The sequence below is a fragment of the Corvus kubaryi genome, unplaced genomic scaffold (genome assembly GCF_017639235.1).
Source record: "Corvus kubaryi isolate FWS band 111438036 unplaced genomic scaffold, C.kubaryi_AGA036_p1.0 76, whole genome shotgun sequence".
Taxonomy (NCBI): domain Eukaryota; kingdom Metazoa; phylum Chordata; class Aves; order Passeriformes; family Corvidae; genus Corvus; species Corvus kubaryi.
Genome location: NW_024582063.1, coordinates 5,405,619 through 5,422,914, shown reverse-complemented (window position 1 = coordinate 5,422,914; position 17,296 = coordinate 5,405,619). Strand labels below are relative to the sequence as shown.

Sequence of the window (17,296 nt, the reverse complement as noted above, 5' to 3'; positions counted from 1 at the left end):
CTGGTAGGAGAGTGCCTCTCCTTGCAGGTGTTCTCTTGTAAATTTTTAGGCCCTTTAGCTATCATGAAATGCTTATTTCTTTCCAGACAATGAGTATCCCAGACTGGTAGGAGGAACAGAGAGGAAAAAACTCCTGAGTCCTCTAACAGAGCTTCACTTTGCAGTAAGAGCTCTCAGAGCACAGGAATCCTCCCCTTAGGAGTACTGAATGAGAACAAAACTCTTTTCAAACAATGTTCAGATTACACAAATACCAAGAGGTACTTAAATAGCAGTTATGCTTAAGGAGCCATTGCCAGGCCCCTCTGCCTCAGCACACTACAACTCAGCCAGTGCAGGAGAGCTTCCCTGTCTGCCTTCACATTCCCATCACCCAGCCTGGGCTCCTGCATTAGCTTACCAGACACCATCTGAATGCTTTAAGAATAAAGTATCCCTCTGGGAAACTATAAAGAAACCAAAAAGTCTTTCCAGTCTTTACTCATACTGATTCTTTTTCTGATTTCTGTGCTATGACATGAGAGGTTAAGCACTGCCTGATCCCAGCCAGACACAATACATAAATACAGAGAAAGGTTTAAAGTGCTTTCAGTCAGAGCTGCGATGAGAGACAAAACCAATGCCATGTCTCTCTCTCCAAAAACTTCGCTCTGAGGCACCAGTGATGCAGATCTCAACATGAATCTGAAGAATCACAGCCACTTCCCACCAGAAAAGCAGCTGATCAACAGCAGTCACCTTCCAGTACTGCTGAGGTTCAGGAAAAGAAGGGGATTTTTCTCACTCTCAGAATTCCCCTGCTCTCACAGAGCTACATTACAGCAGAAACAGAAAGTGAAACTACCCCAGGAGAAAAACCTCAGTGAAGTGAGATCTCTTACAGATCATAGGCACATTATACAGAAGAAACAGGAGTCACAGTAGCTCTCCTCCCACTTTCCAAAGGTTGCTAAGTGCTAGACTCCTCTTTTCTAGTAACCAGCTCCTCTTACGAGCAGCCCCTGAAAAAACCCTCCTAGTAATTCACCTCAGGCATCACTAGAGGGCCCGAAGTGCTCCGCTGACATGAGCACATGCAAGAGGAAACAGCTCTACAGCACCTAAAATCCTGCTGCTGCCCGAGGCTGAGCACCCCTGTCCTGCCGGGAGCAAATGTGGTGCTGAATGTTCAGCTCAGAAGCAGAACCTGTCGCCTTTTGGTGCACAAAGCCGTGGCTCAAGTTTTTAAAATGCTTTCAATTCTTGTCTCATCACCAGTGGCAAATAACTTTGCAAAGTTGTAACACAGCAATTTAAGTGCTCCTTTAAAGATCAACAGGATAAGCAGCAGGTCCACCACACTCAGCCTGGTGAAATACTTATTCAAAGCCACTAAGAAAAAGCTAAGCAATAAAATTTTGAGGAAAAGGAAAATCCTCTCTGCATCTACCACAAGTGTGAGCTTCAGTTGATTCAAATAAAAATACCAGATCACAGGAAAAAAAATTAGGTTAATATGAACAGGAATCTCCCTTGTAATGCTGTGTAAGACATCCAAGCTTTAAAAGGTTGGTTTGGGCTTTTTTGGATCTCTGTTTTGTTTTGAAAAACACAATCACCTATGGGAGAAAGAGCCGTTCCCCTCTGTAATGTTGCTGCTCGAGAACGTGATTCACGGAAAATTCTCCACGAGTGCAACTAATCAGTAGATCCCAGCATCATGGCCTCCATCTCTGCTGCATTCCCAACAGAGATCTTTTAAAAATACTGTTCTGCAGCTCTTGTGCAGAAGTTGCCCTTTCTTTTGTGACATTGGACAAATGTCACTTTGATTTGCATAAAATCACAGAATCTCCAGAGTTTTTGGAAGGGACCCTCAAGGATCATCACAGTCCAACTCCCAGCTCTGCACAGGACACCCCAAGGATCACACCATGTGCCTGAGAGCGTTGTCCTAAAGCATCTTGGACTCTGTCAGGCTGGTGCTGTGACCACTGCCCTGGGAGCCCGTTCCAGTGCCCAACCACCCTCTGGGTGCAGAACCTTTCCCTGATATCCAACCTAAACCTCCCCAACACAACTCCAGGCCATTCCCTCGGGTCCTGTCACTGGTCACACAGAGCAGAGATCAGTGCATGCCCCTCCTCTGCCCCTCATGAGGAAGTTGTAACTGCAGTGAGGTCTCCCCTCAGCCTCCTCCTCTCCAGGCTGAACAGACCAACTGGCCTCAGCCTCTCCCCATAAGGCTTCCCCTCGAGGCCCTTCACCATCCTCATAGCCCAATTTTATCAGCAGTTGGCTCTTTCTTGAAAGACTTCAAAAGAAATATCAACATGGGCCATAAGACCAGGACACATTAACTTGGTAAAGACCACTGTCCATTTAGATTTTCTGTGACAGTGATTTTTTGTCATACCTGTACTGGGTTTTTTTTGAATAGACAACATAAAATAATTCGGGCACCAGGCTCCCCAGTACAACTCAGTATCCACTTGTCTTATAATTATCACCTAGGCACAAGGGATGCCCCAGCCCCTCCATTTGTACTGTGAATTCTAACACTGGTATAAGCTTCCACAAAGAAATGGATTTGTGAGATCCAGTGTGTTAACAATGACTTCACACAGTGCAGCCTCAAAAGAACTATTTGTATGTATGGAACCTCCTGTAGCATTATTCCAGCACAAACTATTCAGTGACAAATCCTATAAACAAACAGAAGTAGCCAACTGCTTCACTTTCCAAGCTGCATGAAATGCAAGCTTAAGTAGGAAAAGTTAGAACTCGACAACACAAGATTAAGGGAAAAAAAAGTAAATCTAAGGGCCCTGGTTGTTATAACAACACCAAAACCATTCTGACAGCTTCAGGCACAAAAGTAATTAAAACAAGCCAAATTGTGTGAATAGCTGTTTTGTGTGAATAGCTGTTTTTGTTCCACCCTAATGGAATGGCTTGACCTAACAAAGGAATCACTTATTTGCATTGCCAACCCAGATTTTTTAGCTTTTTCTGGTGGGATGCAAAAGAAAATTGACAACTTCACGGAGCATTTTATGAAATGGCTGGTATTGGCCTGATTAAGATTTACTCTATTCAAGATACACTTAAAAACCACAAAACAAAGGCACAATTCAGAGAGAAAGAGGCCAGAACCATCCAAGTAAGACAGCAGCATTAGGAACATCAATGTTCAATTGTAGTCATAGAAGCACCCGTTCTCCTCCAAGGAAAATAACTCAGTGTATCTGAAAACTGATGGCCACACACTCTTCCTCAGTTTTAATATAGTTGCTTGTTGTAGGAGGTGTGGGCTGAATGCACTTCACACTGCTGAGCAGTTTTTTTGACAGCTAAAAATCAATTCTCTGATGGAGGGCAATATAAGCAACAGGACTGTTGCACCTTAATTTAAATTTTGGACAGGATTCCCATCTCTCTTCCAACATTCAGTCACTCACAGGGCATTTGCACAATGGAGTCTAAAATCCACAGTCATTCAATGATTACATTTTAAATACTTTGTAAACAGAGAGCAGCAGTATCTATACAGAAAAATCCCAAGTCAGAGGATTCAGAGGCCAGACATACAATATGTAGAGTGAGGAAGACCGAATATTCCAACACCCAGTTAAACCCTTTCCTGAGTTATGGTCTTCACAGACCCAGCAGTTTGTAACACACCTCACTTTGCACTTTCAGGGAATAGTTTAAAAGCATTTGGATTCTATATTTTGGTAGAGATATCAGGAAGCTCAGCTCAATGCTCCACTTTTTAAGAAGCTTCCCCACAGGATCCTCTGCAGGGAAGTTCAGCCTACTCATGAAGGGGAAAAACACTTGCCTGCCCATCATATTTATCCCCAGCGTGCCCCTTAATGTTATAACTGTGTCATAAGCAAAATAAAACCAACTTCTGTCAGCACGAAAGAAGCTCTTCCACATTTCCTGTTCCCTGAGAATTGAAGAAACATTAATATTCACAATAATATGGCTTAGATGTGGAAGCTCTAATCATAAGGATGCTTTGAGAACAAAGCAGCCAGTGTTACAGGAAGGAAAATGAAGCAGATAAATAGATACTTCCTATATGAAAAAGTTATTTCTGGATTGACATACCAAGAACTGACCCAGGATCAGTTGGGAAAAAACAACATCACACAAAACCCTTCAAAGACTGACTCACATCCTCACTTTGACTCTCAACTTCGTTGGTCTGGTTGCATTACAGTGGGAGGTGACAGGTGATTGGCTACCATGAGCACAAGTTAAATATTTTCAAAAGAAAAAATAAATTTCATGCTGCAAGAAGGAAGACCACAAAGCGTTGAAACACAGTTCAAACAAGAAATGTGCAGGTAAATTATATAATGTACTACTGATACCTTAAAATAGTATTTTGTGCAAAAATTAGCAGCACCCAAATTGCTTATATATTATTTGAAACATTTGGGTTACTGTACTTTTAAATTACTCATGTTACATTCCTTAATACACATCAAGTTTTGTCTGCATGGTAACAGACATTTGGAAGAAGCACCTAAACCCAGCATGACTGTTGAACTGCAGTGTGGTCAGTCAGTATTCCTGCTGCTGTCATGTTTTCCATTGTCATGATAAATGGCACTCAAAATACAAAGATACCACTTACTTGGTTCCAACTTCTTCAGATCCTCAAGCTTAAACTCATCCTGCGACTGGGTGGACTAGGACAGTACAAAGAAAGAGTTAGATCTTGGGATGCACCTTCCTCTCACACAGAGCTACCCTCTCAGAATAAAAATGTGAGGTGCTTCCTTTGTTCCAGCACACCAAGTTACCTCAAAGCTACATCCCCCCAAAAAATCTACCCAACAAGAGGCAGGTTCCCAGGTGAGGCAGAGACTACGTTACTTCTCAAATATTAAGAACAGATTTATCCAATATTCCAAGCTCTAATGCAAGATAAATATTTTTAAACCAACTAGTGGTACATTCTTACTGCACACAGGAACATTCACATTTCAAGACACGTGTCCAACATTGTGACATTGGCAGAAGTTACAGTACACAGGATGAGCTTGACAAAACTCAGCCAAGAACTCACTGAAAACAGAAGAGGAATTCCCATCTTTCTTTTCTCCAGCTCTCATGATGGTTTCCTCCTCTGTCTGTAGCACATACCTGTACAGTTCTCAGTAAGCCTATCTGAGTTACTAATGCAACAGAGAAGTTCTTCATTTTTTATTCTGAGGTAGCTCACCAACAGTTTGGTAAGATTAGTTTATTCTGAGACAAGTGGCAGAGCTGGCATAAAAAGAAGTGCAAATAGGAGGACTGACACTGGGCATCCTCTTCTAGGTGGATGATCAGGTCTTACCTATTATGTCATTGCACCCTTGGCATTCCTTAAGATTGCCTATTGCTTTCAGCATTTAAGGTCCAATGAGGTTTTTTTCTTGATTTTGTCCAAGAGTGAATAGGGACCTTCTGCAAGACTGTGTAAGGATACTAAAGCAGCTATACACTTAGTGTTAGGAGAGTGGGAAAAGGTGACCACACTCACTAACTGCTTTAACCTCTGCTAAGAAACCATAACCAAACTGCAGCAAGTAAACCCCACCCCAAAGTGAAGTGGGCAAGAGGTTCTTGTACCCTCTCAAAAGGTTATAAAATCCTTGAGTTACTGCTGGGGAATCAACAGCAAGGAAGGCTGTTCTTGCACAACATCATCTCTCCAGCTTGGCATGTTATGACACGGCTGCAGCTTCTGCTGCTGCTCCCAGATGTGACCTGACCCACAAAGCTGTTCCATAGTGGAACACGCAGGTCCTTGTCAAAGTCACAGTGACTCCAAGCAAACACCACACTCTTCAAACACCCCAGGTTAGATCAAAATAGAATGACAGGTAGAGGTAACCAAATAATTCCTCAAATTCTTCACAGCCTCAAGACTGGTCAGCCCCCACCTCATCAGTCCAGCATGCTGTATCCCAGCCTCTCGGGCAAATGAAGGCAGCACCTTGTCCAGCAACACAAAGTATTTGGGAGTGCTGCTAAGAGTAACTTGATGCAAAATTTGCCTGTCATCACTCTTTCTTGGCAAAGAGGTAATCCAGTAACCCAAGCTTTGATTCATCCCTTCCCTATCCATGGTCTTTTGGAAACTTCTCTCGCTCACTTGTTGTTTTGGGGATAAGCTTATGCTGAGAAAAAAAGATATTCACTCCTATGACATCTACTTGCAGTCCAGAAAAAAGTCCAAAGAGTAGTTTACCAATTATTGTTTTCCCCCATTTTCCTAGAGCACTGCCAGTTTTCATGACTGCTAAAAAGTAATTTGTATTCTACATACACATTCTTCTTTGTGGTGTATTATGATTTGTGAAGCAGCTGAGTAAGTGCAAGGTCATTCTGGGGATCTTTTTACCCTTGCACACAAGTTAGGAAGAGAAACGAAACAGTTCTGAAGGATGAAAATGAGGCAAAGAACCAAAGACACAAAATGTGCAGTTAAATTCCTGTACAAGCCCTAACAGATGCTCATGTAAGCACTTGCAGTTTTTTTTAAGGCAGCCACCTGGGCCGTTACGACAACAACCTGGAAATTCCAAGTGTTCACTCTGTTTTCAGAAGTTTGGGTATTTCTGAAGACAGTAAATGAGTTTTAAAAAGCTCTACAGTTACCTGCTGCTAAAGTATGAAGTCAGATAGGAAAAAGAGCTATACCTGTAAAGCTGCACTCCTCAGTTCCAAGCATGTTGCAATTTTAGCTATGGTTTTCTGAAAGGGAAAAAAAAAATTAGTACTGAAACTGTATTGTCCAGATTGACACTTTTAAAGAACGTAAACATAAACAGTTGCTTTTTCTTGCGAAGATTTCAGGTCTATTGTTCAATACCAGACCATTCATCAGAAGCTTTTTTTATACACAAGCAGGATTTGCTGAAAGCACAATAGATGAAAGACATCTGCCACTTAACTCCCCTCCCACAGCCCAACAACACAGATGGGGGTCATTCACTCAGCAGAAACTGTAATAATGCCTATCACATCATAAACTGTTTATAAACTCAACTGCTCTCAGGTGATAGGGGAATGAAAAAAAATAAATCCAAGCCAAGCAGTGTATTACCTTGTGAGAACCTGAGTGGTTTGTGCTGATTTGCCCTTTTAGGAGCCAGGCCTACAGTTCCTCTACCAGGCTCCCAACATCAGCAGACCAAGTCCACCCACATCAGACATTACAGCAGCCCAGTATCTCAGCCCTGAAAAAACACAGCCCACTTCTGTGGGTTTTGGTGGGAGAGGAAGTCTAAAGGTGGATTATTTTTCTAACTTTCTATTTTTGTGATTTTAAGAGATTTAAACTCTGAGTGAATCATGGAATATATTCCTGAATTCAAACTTGTCAGCAATCTAAAATATCTGTGAGCAGAACTGTGACGTAATTTTTCATTTTAATTTAAAAATGTAGAAGAGAGGGAAGGCCTTCAGAATAGCCCATTGCAAGCACTCTTGCTTTGAAGACAGTTTTAAGCTTTTATATCTCACAAAATAAGATGCTCCAGCAAGTCACATTTGTTTCTGTTACTACCAGGTGAAATGAGGAGTTAGGACTTCTGTAAGCGACATCAAGAGGACACAACTGCCCAGCGTATTTTGCCTGACCATCACAAGTTTGCTCATTGACTAAAACCTTTTTGTGAAGAAAAACTCAGACAATCTGCAGAAATAAGGGCCAGGTATAAACTCAAAATACTCTGTGGAACATTTATAAGGCAAGAAAACCAGCAACAATGAAGCTACAAAGAAAAGCAGTTTATTTTCAAATTAAGTTTCCCCCCAGAAGGAAGATTAAAGTTGAAATATGCACCTGTAACTCATTCTCTCCTTTTAAATCAGGCAGTATAAAAACAGCTCCTCCACAAGCTGGATGCAAGGGGAGGAAAAGATTTCCTAGAGCACAACCCTAGCATCAAAGAACTTCAAGAGTATGGGCACCTGGCAAGCTATGCAGTGTCTGTCAAATCCAAAAGGAGGGTTACATTTTTTGGACCCCAAGAGGTTGGGAACAGCAGATAAAAACTAGGCATGCTTTCCCAGGTACCTCCCCCCATCACCTGCTCTGGCTCTCCTGCAAAGGGGTGTCACAAATCCTTCTCAATCAGCTCCTAGGCCACCAGCAGTTTCAACAGGCTGGTCTAAAAGCTAAGTGACTGCAGTTTCAGTTCAGGTTAGGCCACTCTGAAAGTTGAAAGAGTTCAGGAGCTGAATCATAAGTAGATCACACATCAATACCTCAAGGGCAGAGCCAACAGCTGGAGCACGCAAAAGCCTCAGGTATCTGAGCAGATTTTCACCTGCTACCACAGGCTCATCAAAGCTTTTGAAGCCATTTCTCCCCAGCTGGCATCTCCTCTCCCCTTAACATTCTGTTTCAACATGGCACTAGGCCAGACTTTACATCCTCAATTTTTATTACTGTCCATTGTATGGAGGCCTTTCAGAAACTTTAGTTCTTCTGAGCACCTTCCCAGAAAGCAGCGAGTGATGCCTATTAACACAGGACACATTGTTCAGTCAACAAACTCCCTCCTCCCCAAAATAAATTCTGCTACATAACAGAGACCCATGACTGGATCTCCAGCATAGCTTGAAAAAACACAGGTATTTTGAAATAGAAAAGAGCATGTAGAGTCCTGAGTTCACTCTGAGACTTTCAGACCCACACTGCACACATGGGTGTTGTGCATTTATTGACATGTACTGCCAGGCTGGGTGAGAGGGCGCCAGGTAGTACTGCAGAAGCAGATTCTCAGTCCCTAGAATGAGAACACACTTACATCCATCTAATCAGCTGCAGTACAACAAAAGGAATTCCTTTTTATATTTGAGAACATCTGGAAAAATATATTTGGAAAGGTAGATTCTTAAAGGGGAAGGTGTGAAAGAATGGGTAAAAGAAAAGAATCCAGAGCTTCCTAGAGAAGGGAGGGGAATCTCTCAGGTTTGACTACAGCTCCAGCATTTGCAAAAGTCCAGCTGTTCCAGTGGTTTGGGTGTTGACTGCTAAGAAAAGAGCATGCCCATTCAGTGTGAGATCAAAACTCCTCCATTTGCACAACAGAAAGAGGGCTATGGGTTTGCAGGGTACCAGCACACAGTCTCCATGCCCCACCATAGAACCAGAACACGTAAACAGATTTTCACCTGGCTCTGGCCCTCCTGGCCTCTCATTAAGCCCACAGCATAAATAAGATCTCAGAAGCACTGCTCAGCCCCTATCTCATTTGTCAATTCACCAGTAAGTTCAACAACTCCACTATTCCCTATCCTGCAGATTCATGACTGTGTGTTCTGAAAAGTGCCCGAACTAGGAACCTCCTAACAGAACAAACAGCAATACAAAATGTGTGTCCTCTGGCTGCTGGGGGCTGAAGGGCAATAATGGCTCTAGAAACAGATTAATTGAAGAGAGTTTGGGAGTCTTAAAATAGTAAAGAATGGGTTTTATATGGAATCTATTGAAATATGGCAAGCTCCCAGCAGGCATTATTCATAACTATTTTTTTAAGGGACCACACCCAACCCAAAAGTTAAAAATGCAGCTAAACACTGCTATCATTTTCAGCTGCAACTATCCCATGCAAAGGCTCCTTTTTGCAGCAGGGAAAACATTCTGTATCTCATTAGAAAGACTGAAGCCATAATTAACTTTGCTAGTTTAAAATAGTTAAGATTCAGTTTTATGTAAACTCATGATTAGAACGGGGAAAAGTCAGTTGATCTCGCAGTCAAGGTCTCTTCAGAGCCGTTGTGTGAGTAATGACTGCGTTAACTGTAATGCAGGCAAAGATGTTTGCACAAACACAGAGCCAGAGCAGAGCTTGGCTTTAACCAGAGTTTAGGCTGTTAGAAGACCAGTAGTTTAATGAATCATGCTAAGACTGTTCAACAGTGCTTGTATTTCAGCAAGTTATCATTGCTTCAAAAGCAGGATTTTCTAACACTGATGAGAATTCAGCCTAGTACAAAAACAGTTACACGAGAAGCAACAACTGTGGTTGGAAGAGGGCTTTAAAGGTCACATTTATTGCACAGAGAACTGGGTGAGAGTAACTGTAGCTGGAGGCAAGCTGACAGCCATGGCCAAACCTAACTGGAACAATTCCTATCACAAAACACAGTGGCTGATCATGAATGAAGATGGGATTTTAAGAGAATGGAGGTAGAACAATGAACAGCAGCATTCAAAATGTTAAGGCTGAGGTAAATTCACCAGTAGCTGTAGGTATTCCACACATGCTGCTTCTAGGTGATGAAACTTGCACAGCCTCTTTACAGCTGCTGAAGGGAGACTAAACACAATGACTTGCTGTTTACAGGATCTGCAGAGAAATTCTTCAATAAAATTCACAATCACTAATGAAGATTCCAGCACTGTCAATTACCCGAGTCAAGACAGAGCCTTCCCTAAGGACTAAAACTCCAGAATTACATCCAGCAATAGTTATGACAACCCATCAGAATTTGAAAATACAGGAATGAACAACAAAATCTGGAGTCTGATCTATCAAGGCAAGTAGCATACAGTGCTTCAAAACTGACTCTTTAGGAGCAAAAAGGGAAGATATGACTATTTCAAAGCCTGAACTCTTACCATAAACAATACATGTATTAGAAGATAAATGATAACTGGCTCACAGTACGACTAGGACAGAAACTGGTGGTATCTGTCAAGAGTTCTTAGATTAACAGATTGTACGATTACACTAGCAAGTAACACACCATCAATTTTGGTGTGGCCATATCTGCACTGTAACACCACATGTGATACATGAAATAAACCCAGATGTGGTAAAAGTTCATACAGAGTGATAGGGATGAGGATTTGAACCTACTCTTGTCCTTTTTCCCTGCAGCTGTAAAGCAAGTAGCTTCCCTTTAGCACAGAGGAGTCACTGTTGAAATCTACCTTCCCCACAAAGTAAGTAAAGTAAGAAACAACGACAGCCTCACAACAATACTCAGCAGTATGTATGGTCCTTTGGAAAACAGCTGACTGGAAATCTACAAAAAAACTGGAATGATGTTAGATCAAGCAACTGGAAATCATAATTAGCTTCATGGCCTTTCAATCTATGAAATTCTGCTTGTAGCCTTGGGCAGTGACAACAGATAAGCAAACCCTGAAGGTTACAGACTCTTCTACAGTAAAAACAAAAAAAAGAAAAAAAAATAGGTGGCTCTTATGCAACATACAGAGTCTCAGAAAGTCAAGATATTAGAGAAAGAGATTTTTGGCAACCAGGAGGAAAGAGCACGCTGGTGAATGCACTGGCAGGAGAACAGTTGAGCAAAAGTTACTGACTTGTAGCTGATTTTTGGAAGGGCAGCAGGAAAGAAGATACATTTCTATTTAATCAAACTGCTTGCAAACCCAGCATACACTAAGCCCTCCAACCACATGCCATGTGAATGATATTAGTGATGATAGTAATTAGTCATAATCACTAGATGATATACTGGCTGAGCTCCTGCAGAAATAGGGAAGACCAGCACAGCAAGGAGCTTTACATCAGAGATTTTGCTATACAGAGTTTTAACTGTTTTTTTCTAAGCAACAGCAAGACTCTAGTCACAAATCTTTTTGTGACTAGCATTCCTCATGGTAGAGGAGATAAAGTGTTCTTTCAACAAAATGTTGGGGAATTGGTTTGTGCATGTAGCTAATGAAACAGGCACTGCTATTTGACAACCAGACTCAAAGATTCAGTGCATCAGCCACTTAATGATTTGCAAAAACCAGCAAGTGATAAAAATGCCATCCTATTTTGTAAATTATATCAGCTTTAGAAATGGGTATCACTCTGCTAGGATGTAAAACCACCACTCCTTACTTTTTTTCTTTTCAGAAGACTGTTGCCTTAAGACATGACAGCACTTGTGCATCAAACATCTGAGGTCAGTTATCTCCACTTCCTGAGCCCCCCAGGCCTTCCCTCACGGCTGACCTCATTCACTTCCACAATCTGGTCCAAGGTCCTTTTCATAAGACTCAGGGAACATCTGGAGGCAAAGCCCTGTGTGGTTCTGGTTCCCATACTCACAGGAGATGATGTCTCCAGAAGTGAGATTAACAGCTTCGCCTTCATGAAGTAACTACGTTTTCAAAAGTCTCCACAGAGGGGAAACACGCAGTAAAGATGACTCTAGCTGAGAATGATGGAGAAAGCTACCAGCAAGGGAGGGAGAGCAGAAGCATTCAAGGAATAAACAGCTGTCCAACATTAGCAAGGCTCTCAAGGCTTACAGTTCAGGAAAAGTGGACCAAATCCTTCTCCAGAATTATGGCTCTGTTTAAGGCAATCAGGAGCTCTATCATCTTCTTTGCAGAAGGTAAGCAGAACATGGAAGACCAGGTCTTTGCTTTTCTTATTGGTACACAACAAGGAAACAGCTACAATCCTCTCTCAGAGTCTATGTAAAGGTGCATTTCTTTGTATGAGTTTCTTTACGCACAGCAAGTTCATCTTGAATTTCTATAGCCAGGACGTGTTTTCAGGACTACCATTCCTGAGCACAGATCCCATTACTCGAGCATCCTATTACCATTGGTGAGATTCTGAGCTAGCAAATATCAATTTTCAGGTAACAGCATTGCTCAAACAAATGATCTTATGACATGGCTATCTGGAAATACAAGTCTCTAGTTTGTTATTCCTAAGAAATACATGCCTTTATAGAAGACAAGGAAATTTAGTGGGGCCTCAAATCTCAAAAGATTTTATTTTGCAGTAAATGCTTGAGTGCATGAGCCCATTTAAATCCCATCACAGAACTGCAGTAGTATGTTGCTGAGACAAGAAACAGCCTTTTCAACAGAGGGGAGAGAGGGAGGAATAAAGTAATTTCAATATTTTGAAAGATTATAAACAACATTCTAAGAGGCTGCTAGGGAGTATTCTGTCAGGACCCTTCCCTGTCAGGTGTTACATGTTAAGCTTTCAACCCCCTCATACACCCTCAACGTCTGCAGTTCAAGATGTTTTGTATTCAGACCTCACGACATAAATTGTGCTAACATTGAATAAGCAAGTTATCAACCATTACTCCAAAAAGAAAAAAAAAAAAAAAAAGAAACACCCAAGTTATGAAGGACTCTGGCCAGCATGCCTGACATTCAATAGCACAGCAGAGCATCCCTCACATCTAATGACAGCAACTGTTTCAGCCACGCTGGGCTCTGTTTCTGTTTGCGTACATTGAGGGAGGAAAAAAGGTCTCATAAGGCTCTGGCCTGCGAGATAAAAAAACATAACACACATCAACATCTATGAGTCAAGTTCCTTGCCTGAGCAAACAGCAGTACTCACCTTTTGATCTTCTGTGAATTCCGAGTTGTTGTGCTGAGACTGCGCCTCTTTCTGTAGGTGCCTTGCTAATCTGGATGGGGGAAAAGAAAATTGTAGAGTGGGAACACAACACAAACACACACACCCCAGCTCCAGAAAATGTGTCAGCCAAAAGGTTCACAGACTGCTGCTCCAAAGAGGTTTGGGTTGGTTTTGCTGTTGTGTTTTTGGTTTGTTTTTTTCTTTTGAAACAAACTTTTCTATGGCCATGGTAGTTCCTACTTAGGAAAAAAACCCAGAAGGTGGACAAGGTGTGCAACTACATTAGGCAGGAAAGACTAATGCATCATGAACAGAGAACAGTAAGAGGGTCCTTATAGCCAACAGCCCCTCTTACAAGCACTGAGTTTTTTCCTCTCACAAACCCCTTCTTTTATAATAACAAACCATACCCCTGTGAAGACCCACTGTGGTGCGATCCCACACGCATTTCCCAGGGAGAGGCTGAGGCAAGTGAGATGCCGGGGGCTCTGGTGAGGGCACCCTATGCCATGGCACCCGCTCTCCCAGCACACTGGAAGCCAGGCACAGGGCAGCTTGGCCCAGGCTGTCGGGTGGATCCGCTCACATTTGTGCCTGTCAGCATCACAGGCAGAGCACAAACCCCACCCCTTGTCATCACCAAGGCAGGAGTACCAAGGGGTTTGGAAAGTAACAGTAAGCAAACAGCTCGAGAAAGCGAAAGGAAGCTGGAGGGAAGCTATGGGAAGAGTTACAGTTTCCGTCCCAGGAGGAAGGAGAACATTAAACAAGCAAAACCTCTGGGCAATTGTTGCCAATCCCTGTAAATAATTTTTTTTACAAGCAGAGGCAGAGGGAGGACAGGGGTTGTTGAGGGGAAACCCAGGGACATCACAATAGGCTTCCTCCTGGAAGCTCACAAGTTTCCACTGTGAAAGGGACTCTGCTTTTCTCTACCACTGCTGTGGACATTGGCTCAGCTTTAGGAGGAGTTTAAAATATATACATCAAGGTACATACAGCAGAACAGATTGTTGTCAAAGCCTGTGGCAGAAAAAAAATCAGAACTCAATTTCCTTGCTTTTCCTCAAAATAAACTCTCTCAAAAAATGTCCATACTGATTGAGGCCACTGTAGCTTTTCACTCTCACCAGGGAAAACACAAACTGGATGAGGTAATTGCACAACCCAGTGGCGTGGTCCCCCTTCAAAAATGGAGAAGGACTGGGTCTGAGAAAAGACAAAAAGCACAACATGCTCGAACCCAAAAGTACACTCCTTGCCTACTGCCCTATGATGCACAGGACACAGAGAAAGGGCATTTAAAAGTAATGATTTAAGAAAACATATCACCATAGCAGCAATATGCCACCCACAACAGGCAGCATCACAGCTTTAACATGTCTGCAAGCATCACTAACACAACCCTCTTTCCATTTGTCACTAACACAAAAAAAATCCACCCTAATCCAAATAAATGCATCTGGCATTCCCCTTGAAGCTTGTTCAAAGTTGGATGAGACCAAGTTCCACAGATGGGGACATTTAACAGGGAAGCCACTGCTGACAGCTCGAAGGGTTCCTGCATGAATAAGCACCTGAATGATCGAGTGCCAGTCTTTGTACCAAGCTTCTTGTACTTCCAGGAGTAACATGAAGACCTGAGCAGATGGACACAAGAGGTACATAATTGTGTTTTACAACACCAGCCATCAGGACTTAGCTTGGATTTGGGAAGAAGCTTTCTCAGCATCAGCAAGTTCAGTGTAAGCAGCTTCTCTCCAAGATGCTTGTGTGGATCAGCACAGACAGTGCTGGTGTTCACAGCACCTGGTCAAGAGCAGCACCACACCTGTGCATCCCATCTCAGGGTGCCTCTGAGAAGGCAACAGAATAAACCTATCCTGCAATGTCTCTCCAGAACTACAGCTTGGTATCTTGCCCTGTGCTGCTTGTTTGCAGCTTCTACCCTACCGCTTGTTATTATTATTAATTTACCTGCTAAAGATACAAACAACAAGATATACACACAGAAAAGGTTTTGCTCCTCCCTAGGAAATATCTTCCTGTAATCCCTTGATCTTCTCTCTCCTTTCTACGCAGTCCTCAGACTACAGAGTTCATCTACTGACAACTATTCAGTAGCAACTCACTGATAAGAGCAGCTTAGAATGTTGCTTCCACCCGAGAGGAGCTTTCTTACAAAGACACCACACTGCTCCCAGGTCAGAACAGAGCCAGGGTGTGGAGATCACCTCAGCTCTTGTCTGACACAAGCAGAGGAGGGAGGAAGGCAACAGAAATTGCATTTCAATTCTCAAACTGGCCTGTCTGCAAACATTTAGTGACCTCACTTCTCAATGAAGAGAGCTCAGAAGGAGAGCCCAAAGACTGTTCATTCCAAAGAAACATCGTTACATGAAACTCACTGCTGAGACCGGTAAGACAATTTAAAGCATTAGGATTCTACTGGACTCCTTGTAGACATCCACATAAGGGCCGTTAGTAAAAATATCTTCTTTCACTTCTTGATGATTCTTTTTTTCTGCCGAGATACAGATCTGGAAGAGAACTTCTTTTCATCTCTGTGCCAAGGTTTGTAGAGTAACAGCTTGCCCTACTCTAAAGGCCATCAGCAAACTGCAAATCACTGAACTTGCATCATCCTGCCTGGTGAGTGAATGAACTTATGAGAGATTACAGCCTCTCCTGACCACACGGTACGTGGCCAGTTACTCTGAATGACAACTGAACTGGCAGCCAGTGTGATTACAGCCCAACTTGACCAGCCCTGAACAGCACTAAAAGATCCCTCAGGGAGCATCTCTTCAGCTGACTTTCTGTTGGGGAACAAGTGCAAACCCTCCTGACGACTTCCAGAAAATTTACCACAAGAAGCCTAGCCTGAAAGACTCCAATCACAAAGAAATGGCTTTCATCATCAGGGCAAATGGAATAGTAGGGGAGAACATCTGACTAAAGGTACCAGGTCTGTTTCTAAGGAGTCCATCATCAGTGCCCTACAGCCGATACTCCTCTACTGCCAAAGGATTCATGGATGGTGCAGTCCCACCCTGTGCCAGCCAACCTGACTGGGGCTGCCAGATTCCCCACTCTCCCGCCCTGGTACCATCAGGGACAAAACACACAAGTGTGTGATGGACCCCTTTTCATTCTGATAGGTTGTTTGGGGGCTTTTCTGGTTGAGGCCGATGCTTAGGCAGCCCGTTTGCCAGGTCCCCCCGTTCCCACAAGCGTGGTGCCAGGCCAACAGGGTAATGGGATGGGGGTAGCCCGGTTCAGTGGCGCCTGCGGGGCTCCACCAAGCAATCCCGGCAGCCCACGCTCACAAAATCACAAGCTGGTTTGGGTATGAAGGGACATTAAAGAGCACCTTGTTCCATCCACTGCCATGGGCAAGGACACCTTCCACCAGACCAGGTTGCTCCAAGCTCCACGCCGGCCGCTGCCGCCCTCCCAAGGAGGGCAGGACGGGCCGGCTCCCGCCTCGCCCCTCGGTCGGGCACCCGCCCCAGGGGGCGCCCTGGCCCCCGGCCCCGCGCCTCGGGAAAGGGCCGGACCCGCCGGCGGGGCCCCAGGGGTGAGGGGGCCGCGGCCTGGGCCCGGTGGGGCCCCCCTGCCCTGCCCCACCCCGGGCCGCTCCCTCACCCCGGCGCCTCGCCCGGGACTCCGGGGCCGTGCCGGGCCCGCACTCACATCTGGTACTCGTCGATCGCCTCCACCAGCTGCCCCCAGGAGTCGAAGTCGGTGCCCTTCCTGAAGCTGGCGCCCCAGCGCTGCAGGAGGCTGCGGGCCGCCTCCGACATAGCCCCAGCGCTAGGGCACCATGCTCACCCCGCGCCGGGGCACCCACCGCGCCGGCCAGCCGCTCCCGCCAGCCCCGCGCCGCCGCCGCCGCCGGCACCGCCCCGCCCGGCACAGCCCGGCCCAGCCCCGGG

General features: G+C 44.1%; 1 protein-coding gene across 2 annotated transcripts in view; it reads right to left on the bottom strand.

The window, feature by feature from the left end:
* Positions 1-17,252, bottom strand: part of AIDA (axin interactor, dorsalization associated) — a 30,176-nt gene extending 12,924 nt beyond the window's left edge. For both annotated transcript variants that reach the window (XM_042051825.1, XM_042051826.1), the window contains exons 1-4: positions 17,055-17,252; positions 13,338-13,407; positions 6,688-6,741; positions 4,631-4,685 (exon numbers count right to left, since the gene is read on the bottom strand). In XM_042051825.1, coding sequence (XP_041907759.1) covers positions 4,631-4,685; positions 6,688-6,741; positions 13,338-13,407; positions 17,055-17,164 — 289 coding nt within the window. In that variant the 5' untranslated portion in view covers positions 17,165-17,252. The remainder of the gene's footprint in view (positions 1-4,630; positions 4,686-6,687; positions 6,742-13,337; positions 13,408-17,054) is intronic.
* Between the last annotated feature and the right edge of the window lie 44 nt (positions 17,253-17,296).